A 16,567-nucleotide genomic window follows, 5' to 3' on the forward strand; every position below is an offset into this window, starting at 1 on the left:
TGTGGTAGATCGGGATTTCGTTTCTATTTATTATTATTCGTATTCCGATCCCGATGTGATTTATTCTATTACTTTGGTAACGCCCACTTTAAACGATAGCCAATAACGTTAATGACAGTTGTCTATTGTTCTGTCCCATATAAAAAGTCGTGTAAGTCATTATTTGACGAAGGAGACGGCTGGTTTCGCTAGCTACTTTTCTCCTGAAGCAGAGAGGGGGAAGGAGACGGCTGGTTTCTCTAGCTACTTTTCTCCTGAAGCAGAGAGGGGGAGGGAGACAGCTGGTTTCGTCTCGTCTGTCTATTTAAGGTCCCTGTTAAAGTTAGGTTTTAGGGTTGTGGGATTTTAAGTATTTGCTATTGACTTGTGTTCTTATTTTGTTATAATAAATTTATAAAGGGTTGTTAATCTTGGTTTTCATTTACTTTGAGTTTTGGTTTATTATATCTGGTTTATCTATATCGAGAGTAAAGTCGTTTTCATACCTTATCTATAATTTAGTAAAGTTTAATTCTTAATGCAGAGGTCAAATTCAGTCTCAAAACAAAAATAAACACAACGCGAAGTACTGATAAAAACCTATACGGCACTGACCTGCTACATTATTTGGTGAACCGTGACCAGGATAGGGTTTGTACTACAATGGTCAGTGGCACGAGCTACTCACTTTGAGAGCCCTATTCAGTGATTCGGACTTGGCTGAATTCTTTTGTTGTCAGTTTCTATTGTATTGTGTTTTTTGGATTTCTTTAGCTGACGCGTTTCTTTGTAATTGATTTGTGGGTTTGAGAATTCATGTTGTTCGTGAGTTGAAATATTCAGTAGATTATTTTTGTACTTGAATTTTTACGCTGCATTTTTTCATCATGCAGTTATGTTTAGAGATGATAGAGAATTTTTGCGTGAGAGAAATTATTCCCCAGCACATATTCAGACCGGGAATGGTGTCCCTTATGAAAGTTTGAATAAGTCTAACGAAGTTAGAGTAAATACTATTGATAGACGGATAGAAGAGTTATCAGCAAATTGTGATGTTTTAGAGAAAGAGCTTAAAACGAAGTATTTAAAAAATGGTTTTGCTTTTGAAAATGTTTGTCAGAAGGCTAAAGAGAATCAAACGCACGTGCAATCTGACAGTTATTTGACACAGTCACGTCGTTCAAAGTATAGAAAAGAAATTAAGTCGCCAACATTTGATGGTAGTTTTGATATTCATGAATTTTTCATTCAGTTTGAACAGGTTGCTAAGTGGAATGGGTGGAGTAAGATAGAATGTGCAAGTCAGCTTATTATGAGTTTACGGGGATCTGCAAGACATGTGTTATCCGAAATTCCATTGACAAAGGCTGACAATTATGGTGATTTAAAAAATATTTGCAAGAGTTATTTCAATCCCGGAGAAAGTGTGAAAGCTTACCAAGTTGAGTTTAAAACAGCGCGTAGACAAAATGGGGAAACAGTTGAAGATTTTGGTTATGCTTTGAAAAGGTTAGCCTTAAAATCTTATCCACATATACCCTATAAATACTTAGAACCTCATATTGTTGACCAGTTTATCTTTGGTTTAGGGGATATTGATTTGCAAAAGCATGTTCAGTTTAAACATCCCTCCACAATTGAGAAAGCGATAGGTTTAGCAATAGAATATGAGAGTTTCGTAAGTAATTTTGTCGCAAACCAAATGCCTGTTTCAGTTCACACAAGTGACAGCGATTTTATTAATTTAAAAGCATTTATTAAAGAAGAAATTCAGAGAGCGTTTTGTGAACATTTTGTTGATGAAGTTGAGTCTTTACAGAATTCAAACACGTCTGTTTGCAGAAACTTTTCCCATAAAATTATCAGTAAATCGTGCCATCTGGTTGGTCATTGTTCTGAAAATTCAAGCTCTTTAGAAACAACTCTTACTCTCGAAAAACCTTCAGGGACTAATGCCATGGTCGGGTCATTAGTATCAGGCCGTTCAAACCTTACCGATCACAGTCGACCATTCGAGGTAGAGCTAGAGTCGCAGAACCAAACAGAAACTGGTAAAACGCCGGGTAAAGTTCAATGTTTTGAAGAAAATGCATGTTTTGGTGAAGTTATTACAGCACACGATGTGCCTGTCGACTCAAAGTCCAATTCTACATGTAATTCTGTAACAGATGAATCCGAGTGTTCTAACACCGAGTTTCAGACCGATTTTGATACAGTTGCACCTTTGGTTAAAATTTATGAAAAGAGAGAGAACGAGCACATGGCTAATTCTATCCTGAAATGGAAGCTCGATGGAAGAACTGTTCCCCCTGGTAAAGTTTATTCTTGTCTGAGCGGTGAAATCCCCTTACAGTTGTCGTTAGTGGGTACTACTTCTATGTACCAGCCCGTCGACCCAGTATTGTACCCTTACTGCCGACCTGAGCATCCGAAGGGAATTGGCTAAATGTGTTTTGATATAACAATGTCAGTTGAAAGTTAGAGCGGTGTAGCATTTGCGTGTTCTTTGATTTGTTTATTTTTGGCTTATAAACTAAATTAGATTTTTTTGTAAAATTTGATAGGTTATTAAACACGCGTAAATCTAGAAGGTTAGTCTAACAGTAACTACCCTCTGTCGATCTTGTTGACAAAACTGGGATAGTATGCCTGTTAATAACCCGTGTAAACATAATACTTTTATGTACTGTAAAGTTCCGTGTTCTGTGTGATGATTTGATATATGGATTCCGTTATGATATTTATGACATGTTTATTAATAATTCTTTTGATTTTCCAGACCACGTATTCACCAATTTTATTGCAGTTTATCCAGACACCAGGTTGATTAATGTGAAGTTTGGAATTGGACTGGAACCTGATACATTCAACCCCATATATTTCAAGTGTCTGGTCACCTTCATAATATCCGATGTTATACCGGTATCCACTGTGTTCACCCTGGAATCAGCGATATATCCGTGATTATTGTGTTAATCGTGTATAAATGTTGTGTTGTTCCCTTAGTATTATATTCCGGAATGTGTTCCAATTCGTGATTGCTGAGGACCATGAAGACTGGTACTGTGAAGCCACGGTGAACTTAGCAATGTGACATATTCCCCTGATTGTGTTATATTTTGCTTATTTTGTATGTATGTTTTTGAGGGAAATTTGATTGAAATGCACCACTTGATTTTAATCAAATGCATAGCATTTGTCATTAAGGGGGGAGGAATGTGGTAGATCGGGATTTCGTTTCTATTTATTATTATTCGTATTCCGATCCCGATGTGATTTATTCTATTACTTTGGTAACGCCCACTTTAAACGATAGCCAATAACGTTAATGACAGTTGTCTATTGTTCTGTCCCATATAAAAAGTCGTGTAAGTCATTATTTGACGAAGGAGACGGCTGGTTTCGCTAGCTACTTTTCTCCTGAAGCAGAGAGGGGGAAGGAGACGGCTGGTTTCTCTAGCTACTTTTCTCCTGAAGCAGAGAGGGGGAGGGAGACAGCTGGTTTCGTCTCGTCTGTCTATTTAAGGTCCCTGTTAAAGTTAGGTTTTAGGGTTGTGGGATTTTAAGTATTTGCTATTGACTTGTGTTCTTATTTTGTTATAATAAATTTATAAAGGGTTGTTAATCTTGGTTTTCATTTACTTTGAGTTTTGGTTTATTATATCTGGTTTATCTATATCGAGAGTAAAGTCGTTTTCATACCTTATCTATAATTTAGTAAAGTTTAATTCTTAATGTAGAGGTCAAATTCAGTCTCAAAACAAAAATAAACACAACGCGAAGTACTGATAAAAACCTATACGGCACTGACCTGCTACAAATGAATAAAACCATTTAATTCTTTTTGTATGTTTTTGATAATGATATCTTATTGATTTTTCTCTGCGTAATAATGTCAACAAATTTTGAGATACCTCTGTACTCGAGATCATGTACAACTTAAAATAAGAACAAAACACGTACGACTTGATTAATTCGAAACGCGCGCCGATTTCAAATTTGTGAAAATAATATAGAATCTACATTTTATTTAAAGACAGAGGTAGGCATAATAGTTTTTTTTAAGAATGTTGAAATTTTAGCCGTTATTTTATCTATTTGTTGAGGGATACTGTAGTCTAATTAAATCTGCGTTAACAATCAAACATTGTAGAGTAATCTATCGCAAATTCTATAATGAACCTGATGATGATGATGAAACCTGGAAACATTAAAAGACATCGGCAGTTTAATTAGGAAAACAAATTCAATAACTTTCAAAAGTTTCGTTTTAAGTTTCTGTAGACATATTGTACTTTGTTTTTAATGATTAACTTTTGTAGGTAAGGTAAACAAATTCACGATCTATGAAACATAGGGGTCTGGGTGGCTGCTGTTGGAGAAACACTTGATAGTGAGGCAGTAACCAATCATTGAACCATGAACGGCGACTCTTTCTTCCGACAACTGAAGCAGCTTTGCCGTGTGGTGGAGCAGGGGCTACAGGAAGTGAGCGATGAGGTCGACAATAACCGATCCAAGCGCGGGCCGGCGGGCGCCAACAAAAAGATCATGGATCTGAAATCGGATGTCGAGGAGATGCAGGTGAAAAACGATTAAAAAATTACTTAATTTGAAAATTTCCATTTTTCTGTTATATCAATACATGTAATATAAAATTTCTCTGTCGCTGACTCCTGTTTATATTTTTATTGCTATGTGCCAGTTGGAGGTGTGACTAAAATCCATCATATTGAAAAATAACTGATTATTGTCATTTTTACTGAGTACATAATGTACACATCTTTTAAATTTTGTAAATATGTCTTGTTTTCATTATCTGCATTCCCAAGTTAACTCAAGGTTACAACCCATTTGCTTCATAGTACACTATCCTGCCATGGTCTCATCTGTAGAGAAACATCTTGACCCACAGTTGAAACCAAAATAAATTAGTGCCCATATAAAACAAATAAGATAATTAAAATATCCGATCCATATTAGGACCTAGTTTTTCTAACCTTGAATATCCATCACGTACAAAATACTCTGTTAATAATTTAAAGCATTTTAGAGTAGAAAAAGATTTACCGTGAGAAATTTCCAAACATATTATTACATGTAACTAAGCAGTAATTCATTAATGAAGATTGCATTAAGGTCTATGGGGAAAAGCACATTTTTCAAAATAAAAATGTAATTACAAAGAATTTCAAAAAATGCTTTGGTGGAAAGGTGTATTTTATCATTAGGAATACAAAAACTATTGAAAATAAATTAATATGTTTTACGGTGTGACCGTTGGGGCGAGCGCAGAAGGAACCACACATCTGTCATCATTGTTAAATGCAGCCCGTGGACTTGCCCTAACCAAAAAACTTTGGCTTTGTCTCGAAAACTTTTACCACCGCAAGGAACCCGAAGTTATCCAATGAACCCTTCCTACTCTTATACACTTAAACAAACTACCACTGAGCATTAATAAAATGTTAAACAGACTTACATTGTATTAAAATATTTTGATAAACACAACGCCGTTTTTTTTTATGTAGATACAATTATGTTTTATCTTTTCTTTACCTTTTAATAATGATCATTAAAATCAGTAAAAAATAAATTTTGTCTGTTATTTCTCATTTTGTTCCTTGTTGTAACCTGTGTTTTAATTGTTTTCCTCTGTGACATTAATTTTGTTTTAAATCTTTTTAATTTTTGTACGCTATATAAGCGACGCTGCGTTGTAGACATTTCTTAGTGTGTGATATCCAATATTATTTGACCACATATGCAACTACATAACAAATACATGTACCGGTAGATATTTTAACAGTTTAATTTTTTTCTTTTATCTATTCATTACAAAATGACGTGGCTGCACGTAGATCTAATAATGATTAGACTTTTCTTTCTTAATAATTTTTTGTCACCTACCTAACGTATGCAAATATGACAATAAATTTAGCATGGAACTTGCATGTGTATTTACTAAGCCAAAAAAAATCATCAAAACAAAACTAATCAGCCAAAGAGTCACCGTTAACACTGATACTGAGTACTTCCTACATGATCCAGTACATATGCTTGATCCACCTCTAAATGTATCGCGGGAAATTAAAACGCGAGATCCTTGTGACGTCATAGTTAACATTCTTTTGCGCTCGACAGTTTTCGTAAATTGTCGGACGAATTCGGAGAAGGAGATGACGTCATATAAAGTTCAGATTCTTTTTTTTTACGTAAGCTGTTTACTGTAATGTTTTTAGAAGGATTTTTTAATTGTTAAATGAAAATGATGTATGCGATGTAGAGGTAAGAATTTTCCGTAGAAACACTTCCTGTTCCACGATGTTGCTATGCACCGCAAAGGATCACTGGGATAGTAGAACGTTTTCACGCGGGTCCACAAAATTTTCTTTGAACAATGTGCAGATTTTAACTCGAATTTCCTCCGTTCGTACACGTTGTCTATGGAGCTCGCTACGCGAGCGGCGCTTCGCGCCGCCTCGCTGCGCTCGCTATAAACTTTATAGATTTTTTTACGAATTAATTTTTATAGATTAAAAGCAAAGGGTAGCAGGAAAAGGAAAAGGCCATTAATTAGGACATACTAGTATACAGAGTATTAAGCCCATACATATCTGTTATGGATCCAGATTCATTGAATCTGGGGATATTATGGATCGGATGCCTTAAGCATGTTAAGTGCGCCCAGAATTACCCATTTATTTGAAAATGATGATGTCTAGTCATAAAACTCTATTTCAGTAATAACTGAAAATAATGATGAAAAACAGTCATAACTATTTGGAGTTTATTTTAAAACATATAGTGACCTCTGAAAAATGAATATGACTGTATTTCATCATGTTTCATCAAATTAATAAGTCTGTGAGTTAGTAGAAATGACAGTAATCAGTTATTTTTCAATATTGTAGATGGATTCCAATCACATCCCAATAAATAAGCAAGCATTCAGCATGTTCAGTAAAGGACTGATTCTTCCTTTGCTTATCATGATCAATGAATGTAAACAGTTGATCATATTGGAATTTTGTGTATACTACACAGCTTATAGATTACTAGATCAACAATGAACTAATTGGTCAGTTCATAGACATTTTGATTTGTTAAGTTTTAATCAATAAAGATACATTTATTCATTGTATTTGTTTACAGAATCAAGGGACACAACTACTGCAGAAAATGGAAATGGATGGCAAAAAGTTTGACAAGATTTTGAGGATCTCCAAGCAGTACATTGAGATACACAGACAGAGAGTACAGAAAACGGAGGAGTACCTGGCTAAATACGGATACCAGAAACCAGGTGACATTACAGGGCTATTTCTGCCCTGTGTTATATTCACACTTCTTCACTTGCAAACGGTTTTGCCTTGTCTTGAATTTGCCCAGACATGATTCTGCTTTTAGACACTGGGAGTCGCCCAGTCTTAAATTCACCCCCTGACAACAAATGTGAAGGAAGCGAAAATAAAATTGTGGAAGGGGGGGGGGGGGGCGAACATTTCCCTATATACGCTACTATACGGTGGCTTCCCTATATACGCTACTATACGGTGGCTGTTTACTTCTACAGAAAATGTGTTGGAAAAACAAGACTGATTAGTGTGATCAGTAATTCAATATTGAGCTCATATATGTTTTGAGAGCCAGGTAACCACAAGACAGTTTTTGTGAGATCATTTTATTTTCAATGTATGTTAAAATCTTTGTTAAATTGTAGATATCAAGCCAAAGGAAGAGGAAAGAGAGGAACCAGTTGAAGACAAAGAGAGCCAGTGTAGTGGGGACCAGAAAACGATTGACAGCAGGTAAGAGACTGACGATTGACAGCGGGTAAGAGACTGACGATTGACAGCGGGTAAGAGACTGATGATTGACAGCGGGTAAGAGCCTGAGGATAACGTGAAATCTAATGATTTAATGCTGGAGATCTACTAACAAGATATGTAAATCTATATATACATATGTGTTTGTTTAACTCGGACAAAAAAAATCGTAATACCAGACTATATGGCAATGTAAGAATATATAAACTCTATCAAATCTTGTTTCTTTTAACTTCGTTTAAGATTTTTTAAGAAAGAATAGAAGGCTATTTATCTGTTAGATTAGTTCAAATGAATATACTTTGATAATGATTGATCATCACTGCAATTTATATGTATTTCATTTAACATTATCCATATAAATTATGTATGTTGACTGAACATTGCATTTTATGTATAAACTGGTCATAACAGCACAACACCCAAGAGGGAGAGATCACCCTCCAAGGGCCCCCGTACCCCCAAACCTGAGGACTTTGGCCTGAGCAGTCTGACCCTGAGTGCCTGTAAACGTCCGGAAAAAACACAGGTGTTCACCTACCCAGATGTCGGCTCCCACAGGTAAAAACTCAATTTATAGGTCACCGGTAAAACTCAATTTATAGGTCACCGGTAAAACTCAATTTATAGGTCACCGGTAAAACTCAATTTATAGGTCACCGGTAAAACTCAATTTATAGGTCACCGGTAAAACTCAATTTATAGGTCACAGATATGGTATGTACATATTTTATTGTATATAATATATTTATATATGTAATATACAGTGACTTTGAACACAAGTTCTAGCAACTTACTAGATTCTCACCATAATCCAAATATTTTACAATTGTCATAAAACATGATATAGCTGTAGGAAAAGAAAGGTAAAGACAAAATATGAAAATTACAGGTAAAACTTTATTTATAGGTCACAGGTATAGCACAATTATTGCATGCTCACAGTAATTCAAAATCCTTTTAAAAAAAATAGCAAACAGAAATAGTAAACACAGGACAAACACACTTGTTTGCTCCATTTACAGGGTTATTCATTTAGTCTGTTAACAGGTTACGCTTGTATGCTTACAGTTGTATATATTTTGTTAGTTTATGATTACTATTTACAGGGAAATATTCACCCGTTTTAATTTCGCCCCATTTGCCTTTGTTGTCAGAAGGCAAATTTAAGACTGGGCAAATTTCCAATATCTTGAAATATATCTATTTAATCACAACTGTGTCTGGGCAAATTCAAGATGTGGTGAAACTGTTTGAAAGTGTACCAGGGCGAAAACAACACGGGGTGAAAATAACCCTGTATACGTATAAATATGTTTTGTTTGTTTACAGGATTATATATTTAATAAATTTTAAGATTATTTGTTTACAGGAGTACTAAGCTGGACTCAGTTCCTGACATTTTCCAACACGACGGACTTCAAGTCACACCTGGACTTCTGGGCGGAAACTATTCCTCACCCTGCTGGAAAAAAGGTAGACGGAAAACAGTTCTGTATTACAGAACACAAAGGATGAGAGAGAGAGAGAGAGAGAGAGAGAGAGAGAGAGAGAGAGAGTAGTTTACATGGAATGTGAAAGAAGCACAAGCACCTGACATTTTAAAACTTTCTCTTAATAAATAGAACTGAATAACTTGTTATTATACAATAGGGAATTTTTTAATTCATAAGGAAAAAAGTTTAAAACATCTGGTGCCTGTTGCTAAAAGAAACATTTTGTAAAAAATGGATTAGCACATTTCATGTACAAGTGCTTGACTTCATACATTGCATTTCTCTGAGGGATTCATGTGTGAATTGTTCAAAAATCAGAGCATAAGAACAACAATTATAAGGTACTCATTATTTGCTATTTCTATATAAATATGCAAAACTTTACAGGGTTCACAATGATTAAGTTTTGTCATAAATCTGTGATTGATAATCACATTGTGTGTGCAATTTTTTTGTTTTGTGAAAAGCAAGTCATTTTAAACATGTAAAATGCAAACAATAACTTCAAGCTTGCCTATTCCCATATATGTTGTTCTATAAACATGAATTTAATGAACTTTTTTTCATTTTTTTTCATAGATGATAAAAAGTTTCTGGTCCCTAAACTTCAAGACAGTGCATTCAGAAAGGTGATCACATCTGTTATAAAAGTCTGTGTTACTATAGTACTACCATTACAGTACATACTCATAAGATAGTAAAATTTCAAAATACTAAACCTACTGCTAGAATGGAGGGTGATAAAATTAAAAAAAAAAATTAAAACAAATGATCTGAAAATAAAGCCACCATTTATCAGAGCATTTACAGTCGCACCTGCTGTTACGGCAACCTTTAATCAGCGGCCACTCGCCATGAGCGGCCAGTTTTAATCCCGCCCGTTTAGTTTTACACTATATTTTAACTGATTTAAGCGGCCACGGCACCTGTCTAACGCGGCCAGCGGCCACTGTTTTTAGGTCCCGTGGCTTCAACATGCCTGTTTTCAACAGCCATTTTGTCTGTTTTGTCACATGACTTTTGAATCTGACATGTGACCCCGTATCGAAAGAAGCCAAACTTCGAAAGCTGATAATGAGTTAATGACAAATAATTGAGTGTGTTATTTGAAGTCTGCTGAGATTTAATGTGATAATTGATTATCATAACACCTGTTTTGTGTTGTTTATATATCGACACGTACTTATATACTTCATTACAAAGTCATTGTATATGGCCAGTCTTGCGCTGAACAGCTTAACATGTGCAAAATAGCCGGTAGTATGCACTTTTTTCCTAGAAAATTTCTTTGAGATAATAAAACGGGTTCTTAATATATATAAGAATGGAATTTTGATACTTTTTTTAAAAGGTAAAACATCGGCTATCGTAGTTCAGTAAGTAGCCTTTGTACGGAAACGCTACTTCTGTTTGTTTACCGCATTTAATCCCTTGAAAATTATCATTTGGGCGTATTTAGCAGAAAATGTTTTGTTCTTAATCCCTTGATAGATAAATGGAACTAAAACGGCCATTTAGAATTAATATAAACTGTTTATTTAGCATTCCGAGCTGTGCATTCACCATCTCTGTGTACGCCGCCATTACAGATGCGATTAATAAATCTGTGCAATAGAGCCAAAATGAAAATACTCGATGTTTTTTTTTCCATTATTTTGAAACCTGGAATAAGAGGCCACCTGTCTTTAGCGGCCAGTTTGGCATTGTCCCACAGGTGGCCGCTTAAAACAGGTGCGACTGTAATTCCATTTATCTCTAATAATCAAGGAGTTTGAATGCCCTACCCTTCAAGAGATGACTAGCAAAAAAAAAAAACCCAAATTTTCTTGTTAAATATTTTTGTTTGTAATATACACATGTATGAGTTTTATTATTATTTGAAAAGAATTGATTCATATGGTTGTAATATTATAGGTAGATAAAGAAAACTATGACAGTTCACAAAGCCCCATTCCAAGATTCAAAGCAATGGCTTCTGGGATTGGAAAGGTGAGAGGTCAAATGTAGAGGTCAAACGTTGGTTGTCTGTTATGGAATTTGAAATGAATGTATGTGGAAAATGTTCCTATTCTTTAATGCTTATTATTGCCACATAAGCTGTCATTGTCAGAGAGCAAAATCAAAACAATAAAAATACTGTAAAACAACTTTTATTCGCGTGCGAGCAATATTCGCGAGGTTAGTGTGAGCCTTGTCGTCGCGAATATTTCTTGCCATGAACCAATTCTTATAACAATACAGGTCTGGATAAGGCTTGTTCGCGAACATTAGTCGTCACGAACCAGTTTATCGGCAGTTGATCGCAAAATAAAGTCGCCGCAAATAAAAATTGGTTTACAGTATTGAATGGCACATTAAGTTTTAATGATGCTTTGTAATACTTTATACATGTATAAAAAATCGAATAACAAACTTTGAAAATTTGTCAATGAAATAACCTTATCTGTACAGTAGTCATTGCACAGTAATCTGTAATGTTTCAGGAATTTGTACATTGTATAATTTTCATTCCAGTAAATTGTTTATTTTTTTGCTCAGGAGTTTCAGGATATTACGGGAATCCATCGCCTCCCTAACACTCCGGAGCTAACCACAACAAAGATCTTTAACCCCGCTCTCAGACCTTTCCACGACACCCCTGACCAGCAGAGACAACCCCCCAAACACAGGAGTAACCTCACCCCAGATTCACCCTTCTTCCTAAAGAAATACAAGGTCAGATTGTAGTTGAAAGCCTTTCTAGCTTAAAAACATCTGTGTACTAGTGAGTAGGAGAGATGCCTGAAACAAAGGTCATTACTTAGGTGATAGATATTAAATTTTACCATCAGCTTTAGTTATTCCCTGACACAGGAGCAAGTCTACAGGGATTATACAAGTAGTAAAGTACTTGTGTGTAAATGAATGGGAAAGTAGACTTTAAATGACTTATTTTTGGACCAGTGTCTTCTACTGAATGAAAATACAGTTGAACTTCGGTATCTCAAACACCAATATCTCAAATGCAATGGATATGTCGAAGTGATTTTTAGGTCCCAAACACTTAAACTTTAAGTATTTTATCCTTGATATCTCGAATACTCGGATATTTCAGAGTTTTTAACCAGTCCCATCTAGCTCGAGATAACTTAAGTTTTCTTTCTCTCTAACATATATAATCTTAAATCTTTTTTAGAAACAATCTCTATTGTGATGACAGACTCTGCTATGCAATGTTTAAACTTTTATTACTTTTATTTCATATATTGTACCGGTATCAATTATTTTGTTGTATTTATGTATTGGTTTTTCTCTCACAGACAGCAGAGGCTCATTTCACCAGTACTGGAACTGAAGTGCAGAATCCTCCTAGAATGCCACAACAGCCTCCCATAATGCAACAGCAACCACCCACAATGCCAGTGCAGCCTTCAGTGATGTCACACCAATTTCCCACAATGCCACAGCAGCCTCCCATGATGCAACAGCAGCTTCCCACAATGCCTCAACAACCCTCCACAGTGCTACAGCACTTAGAGAGTCGTAGTGGAGCAGAACTATTGAATGAAATGCCCCAGATGCCAAAGTTGAAGGGAAAATACAGCATCTTTACAGATATACACAGCTAGAATGTGTAAAATTGAGGCAGTGATTGTAGATTGTAGATGAATTACACAGGACATCTGACTGTCTTTGTTGTGAGCATTAAGACTTCCTACTATAGAAAACGAGTATGGATCAGATTCATGATGTTTGCAACTAGCTGCTCATATGATATGCATTAAACCAGTAAATAGTGAAAATATGTTTGTGCCTTTCTTTTTTCAAACCAAATAGGAGGTTGAAGAGAATCCAATTTTGATTTCCCAAACTTTTCCTGATAGTTGATTTTCAAGCCTCATCTTCTCTGTGCTATCAGTTGTTGCAGGTAAATACAAATTCTATAACCCACAGTGCACCTTCTTATCAATGAAGGAACCTACAAGGAATAGCTTGAGGCAGTCTTATAATGATGTAATGTAATTAATTTCTTTGTTATTTGAAAAAAGAGAATGTCCCAGTGAGATATAAAACGGGAAATTATATAAAAAATGGATAAATTTGTAATACATTTTAACATTACTCAGTAACACCCTTTATCACCAAACATGAAAATTGTTTACCAGTGATAGCACCGAACTAATGCATTCATCTGTGAAATATCAACTTTGCAAGGTGAAGTAAAATATTCCACATTAAAGCGTTATCTACGAACTAATAAATGTCGGATAATTAAGAGTCATCGATTGCCAGAGGAACAGACATCTTAAAGAAAACTCGATCATTTTTTCAACTCTTGAAAAGGGAGAATGGGTACGCTTCTCGCAATTTAAGGAAACACTTTTTGATGTTTGTGTCAATATAACAATTGTTCTAATATTGTATGGAATCCCTCTTGTGGTAAATTATCTTATCATAACGGAATAACTATTTTGAAATTTGACAATTCTAAAACGGTGAAAGTATTTTGATTTTTGTCTACTTTTATCCACATTAATATCAACAAGTGTCCCATACCACCATAAGTCCAGTGATGAGCCTGTCGACGCCGGGTCATTATATATATATATATATATATATATATATATATATATATATATATATATATATATATATATATATATATATATATATATATATATATAAAAACTTCTACCGCTGACAACGGTGCGTCAGATCATCACTATGGACTTGATTGCAGTTTCTTTTTATGACCAGAATATTGTTGCGCAGTGTCCGTGCGTATAAAATGGGGGTGCGGGAAACAACTCTCCAGTATCTAACTATAAGCTAACGTTCTGCCTCTCTTTTATACAGGGAAGATAAATATTAATGCAGTTGCGGGCATTCTCAAAAGTAAATAATTTCCTGGGTTTCAACTAATATTTTATTTTAAGGGATTTTTGTGATAAATATTAAAGGGGCATGGTCACGATTTGGTCAAATTTCATTTTCTCTATTTTCAGTGTTTATAATGCTTAAGAAATGCTTTTCTAATGATCAATCAAAATTTGAGTGTCAGTCGTAGAGTTATAAGCAAGATACAAGAATTTTGATGAATCATTACATATGCTTTGTAAAAAAATCTCAGAGAGATGGCAGGACAGGAAGACATAGCTGTGGAGATCGCTAGAAGGAAGTGGAGATGGATCAGCCATGTGCTTAGAAAAGACCAGCACGACATTACTAGAGAAAGCATCTTCTGGACGGCCGATGGTAAAAGGAAAAGGGGTAGGCCAAAAATAACATGGCGAGGAACAGCAGAAAGTGAGCTGAAAAAGATAGAGTTAACATGGAAAACAGTGGTAGCAAAAGCAAAGGATCGGACTGGGTGGAGAGACTGTGTGGCTGCCTTATGTGCCACCTGGCGTGAAGAGGCCACAGTAAGTAAGTAATTACATATGCTTTACTGATACATTGTAAACATCAAAAGCAAATAAATAATTTTTTTACCAAAATCGTGACCATACCACTTTAATGTTAATAAGTTACACTGTAATTAATTGATATTAATTTTAAAATCTTATATCTAAGTTAAAAAGAGAAATCATCTGGAAGCTGTCATTATGCCTCCTCATTTTATTCAGACTGGGACACGGAATAAATATCATAACACTCCTTGCGACACACTGGTGGAGCTTTATGATAATCTTAAGACGAAGTCATTTGAAAAGAAACTTTAAGAAGGCTAACAATGCCTTAATTATTTATAGTCTGAGACTGCTTTGATGCATTATATTTGGGGATAACGTTACCTTGCACATGCTTAAAAATGACTTTTGGCTTTTTCGGCAATTAATAAGCAATTTAAACCTTTTAAAATATATTAATAAAGATGTTACATATTTGAAATATGTAGGGACAGAAATCAAAAGCAACCATTGCCCTTGAAAGGCCTTGCGTACATAACTAAGTAAAGAAACACGCCACTAATAAAAAAATAAATAAATATAACCAATAAATTTAATTAATGAACAAGTTTAGTAAATAAATCCGCCAATGGTCGTACATGCTAGTTATGATTTACAGAAATTATCTTTTCAAATCATTTGTAATTGCGATGTAAATCAAGCTACTTCCAAAGACCATATCTTAGTAGCATTTGTAAATCTGCATCAAGCCATCCTGGTGAAAATTACTGGCTTTGAATAAACAGAAAAATATATTCATCAAGATTAAAAGAATCATGTAATTCAATTTGAATGACATTTTGTCTTTTTCAAAACACACATATATATATAACACAAATATACTTGCAAATAACTAATTGTTGAATGACACTTCATTTCATTAAAGGTTTGATATCATTGATTTACAAACGGTAAGAAACACAAATATAATATGTATCGTCTTTCACTAATGCTCCAAAGTTACTGAAATTGAATCTGCATCGCTTCCTCGTAATTTGGAAGGTATACCACATCTGTGTACTTCGGAGGCGGTATATAGCTGATACCGTGTATATTAGAATTGTCATCGCAGATTACACTTATTTCCATTGCTCTATTTCTCCGATTTCATTCAAAACGAAAATTAGACAATTTTTCTCGACACCAATCACAATCCCCGAGCGATAAAATGCATTTCTTCCATGTATACCAGCACGTCTTTCTTTGCCAAAGGCACCCAACTACCACCACAATGATAAACGCCAATCCAAAACTCAGTCCAATATAATCTTTTGTATCCATTTGAGATTTCCTGATAAAACACAAAACTGCTTCAAAGGAGAAATGAACGAACAGATTGCAGAGAAAGACGTTTATGTACAAAGAAACATATTTATTGGAATATTATATTCAGTGTGAAATATGACACAGTTTGTTTTCATTTGAAAATAAATCGTCATTGGTGTTTCTTCATAATATACTTTACCTCTTTTAAACCCTTTCAACAAATACTATATTCTGCCTAGTGCAGGCAGATAGCTAACCACCCACAACAAAAGTCACACGGTTTCATATTTTATTGTGTGGAAAACATTGTCGTCTTACAAAAGAAAAGTAAAACGACAACAAATAGAAAGAACAATTTACAAAATAGGAAAATGTAGAAACATTACTTTATACCTTAGAAAAAATTATATAAATTACTTTATAGAACAATATGGCGTGCCATAAATTTCAAAATGTTTAATCTGTATAATACATTTCCATCTGTAACTATACTTCAAAAATAGGATTCAATACTGACAAATTAAAGCAATCATAACTATAAATCAAAGTACTGAAATACGGAAGGGTT

General features: G+C 34.7%; 1 protein-coding gene across 1 annotated transcript; it reads left to right on the plus strand.

Annotated features, from left to right (window-relative positions):
* The first annotated feature begins 3,931 nt into the window (after positions 1 to 3,931).
* On the plus strand, positions 3,932 to 13,090 carry LOC128186231 (uncharacterized). Its single transcript, XM_052856011.1, has 10 exons — positions 3,932 to 4,021; positions 4,302 to 4,563; positions 7,135 to 7,285; positions 7,703 to 7,790; positions 8,223 to 8,369; positions 9,181 to 9,284; positions 9,884 to 9,933; positions 11,219 to 11,293; positions 11,843 to 12,019; positions 12,604 to 13,090. Exons 2-10 carry the CDS (start codon positions 4,399 to 4,401, stop codon positions 12,910 to 12,912), a joined length of 1,266 nt encoding a protein of 421 aa, XP_052711971.1. The 5' UTR covers positions 3,932 to 4,021; positions 4,302 to 4,398; the 3' UTR covers positions 12,913 to 13,090.
* Positions 13,091 to 16,567: the final 3,477 nt, after the last annotated feature.

This window comes from Crassostrea angulata, chromosome 5 (assembly GCF_025612915.1).
Source record: "Crassostrea angulata isolate pt1a10 chromosome 5, ASM2561291v2, whole genome shotgun sequence".
Classification (NCBI taxonomy): domain Eukaryota; kingdom Metazoa; phylum Mollusca; class Bivalvia; order Ostreida; family Ostreidae; genus Magallana; species Magallana angulata.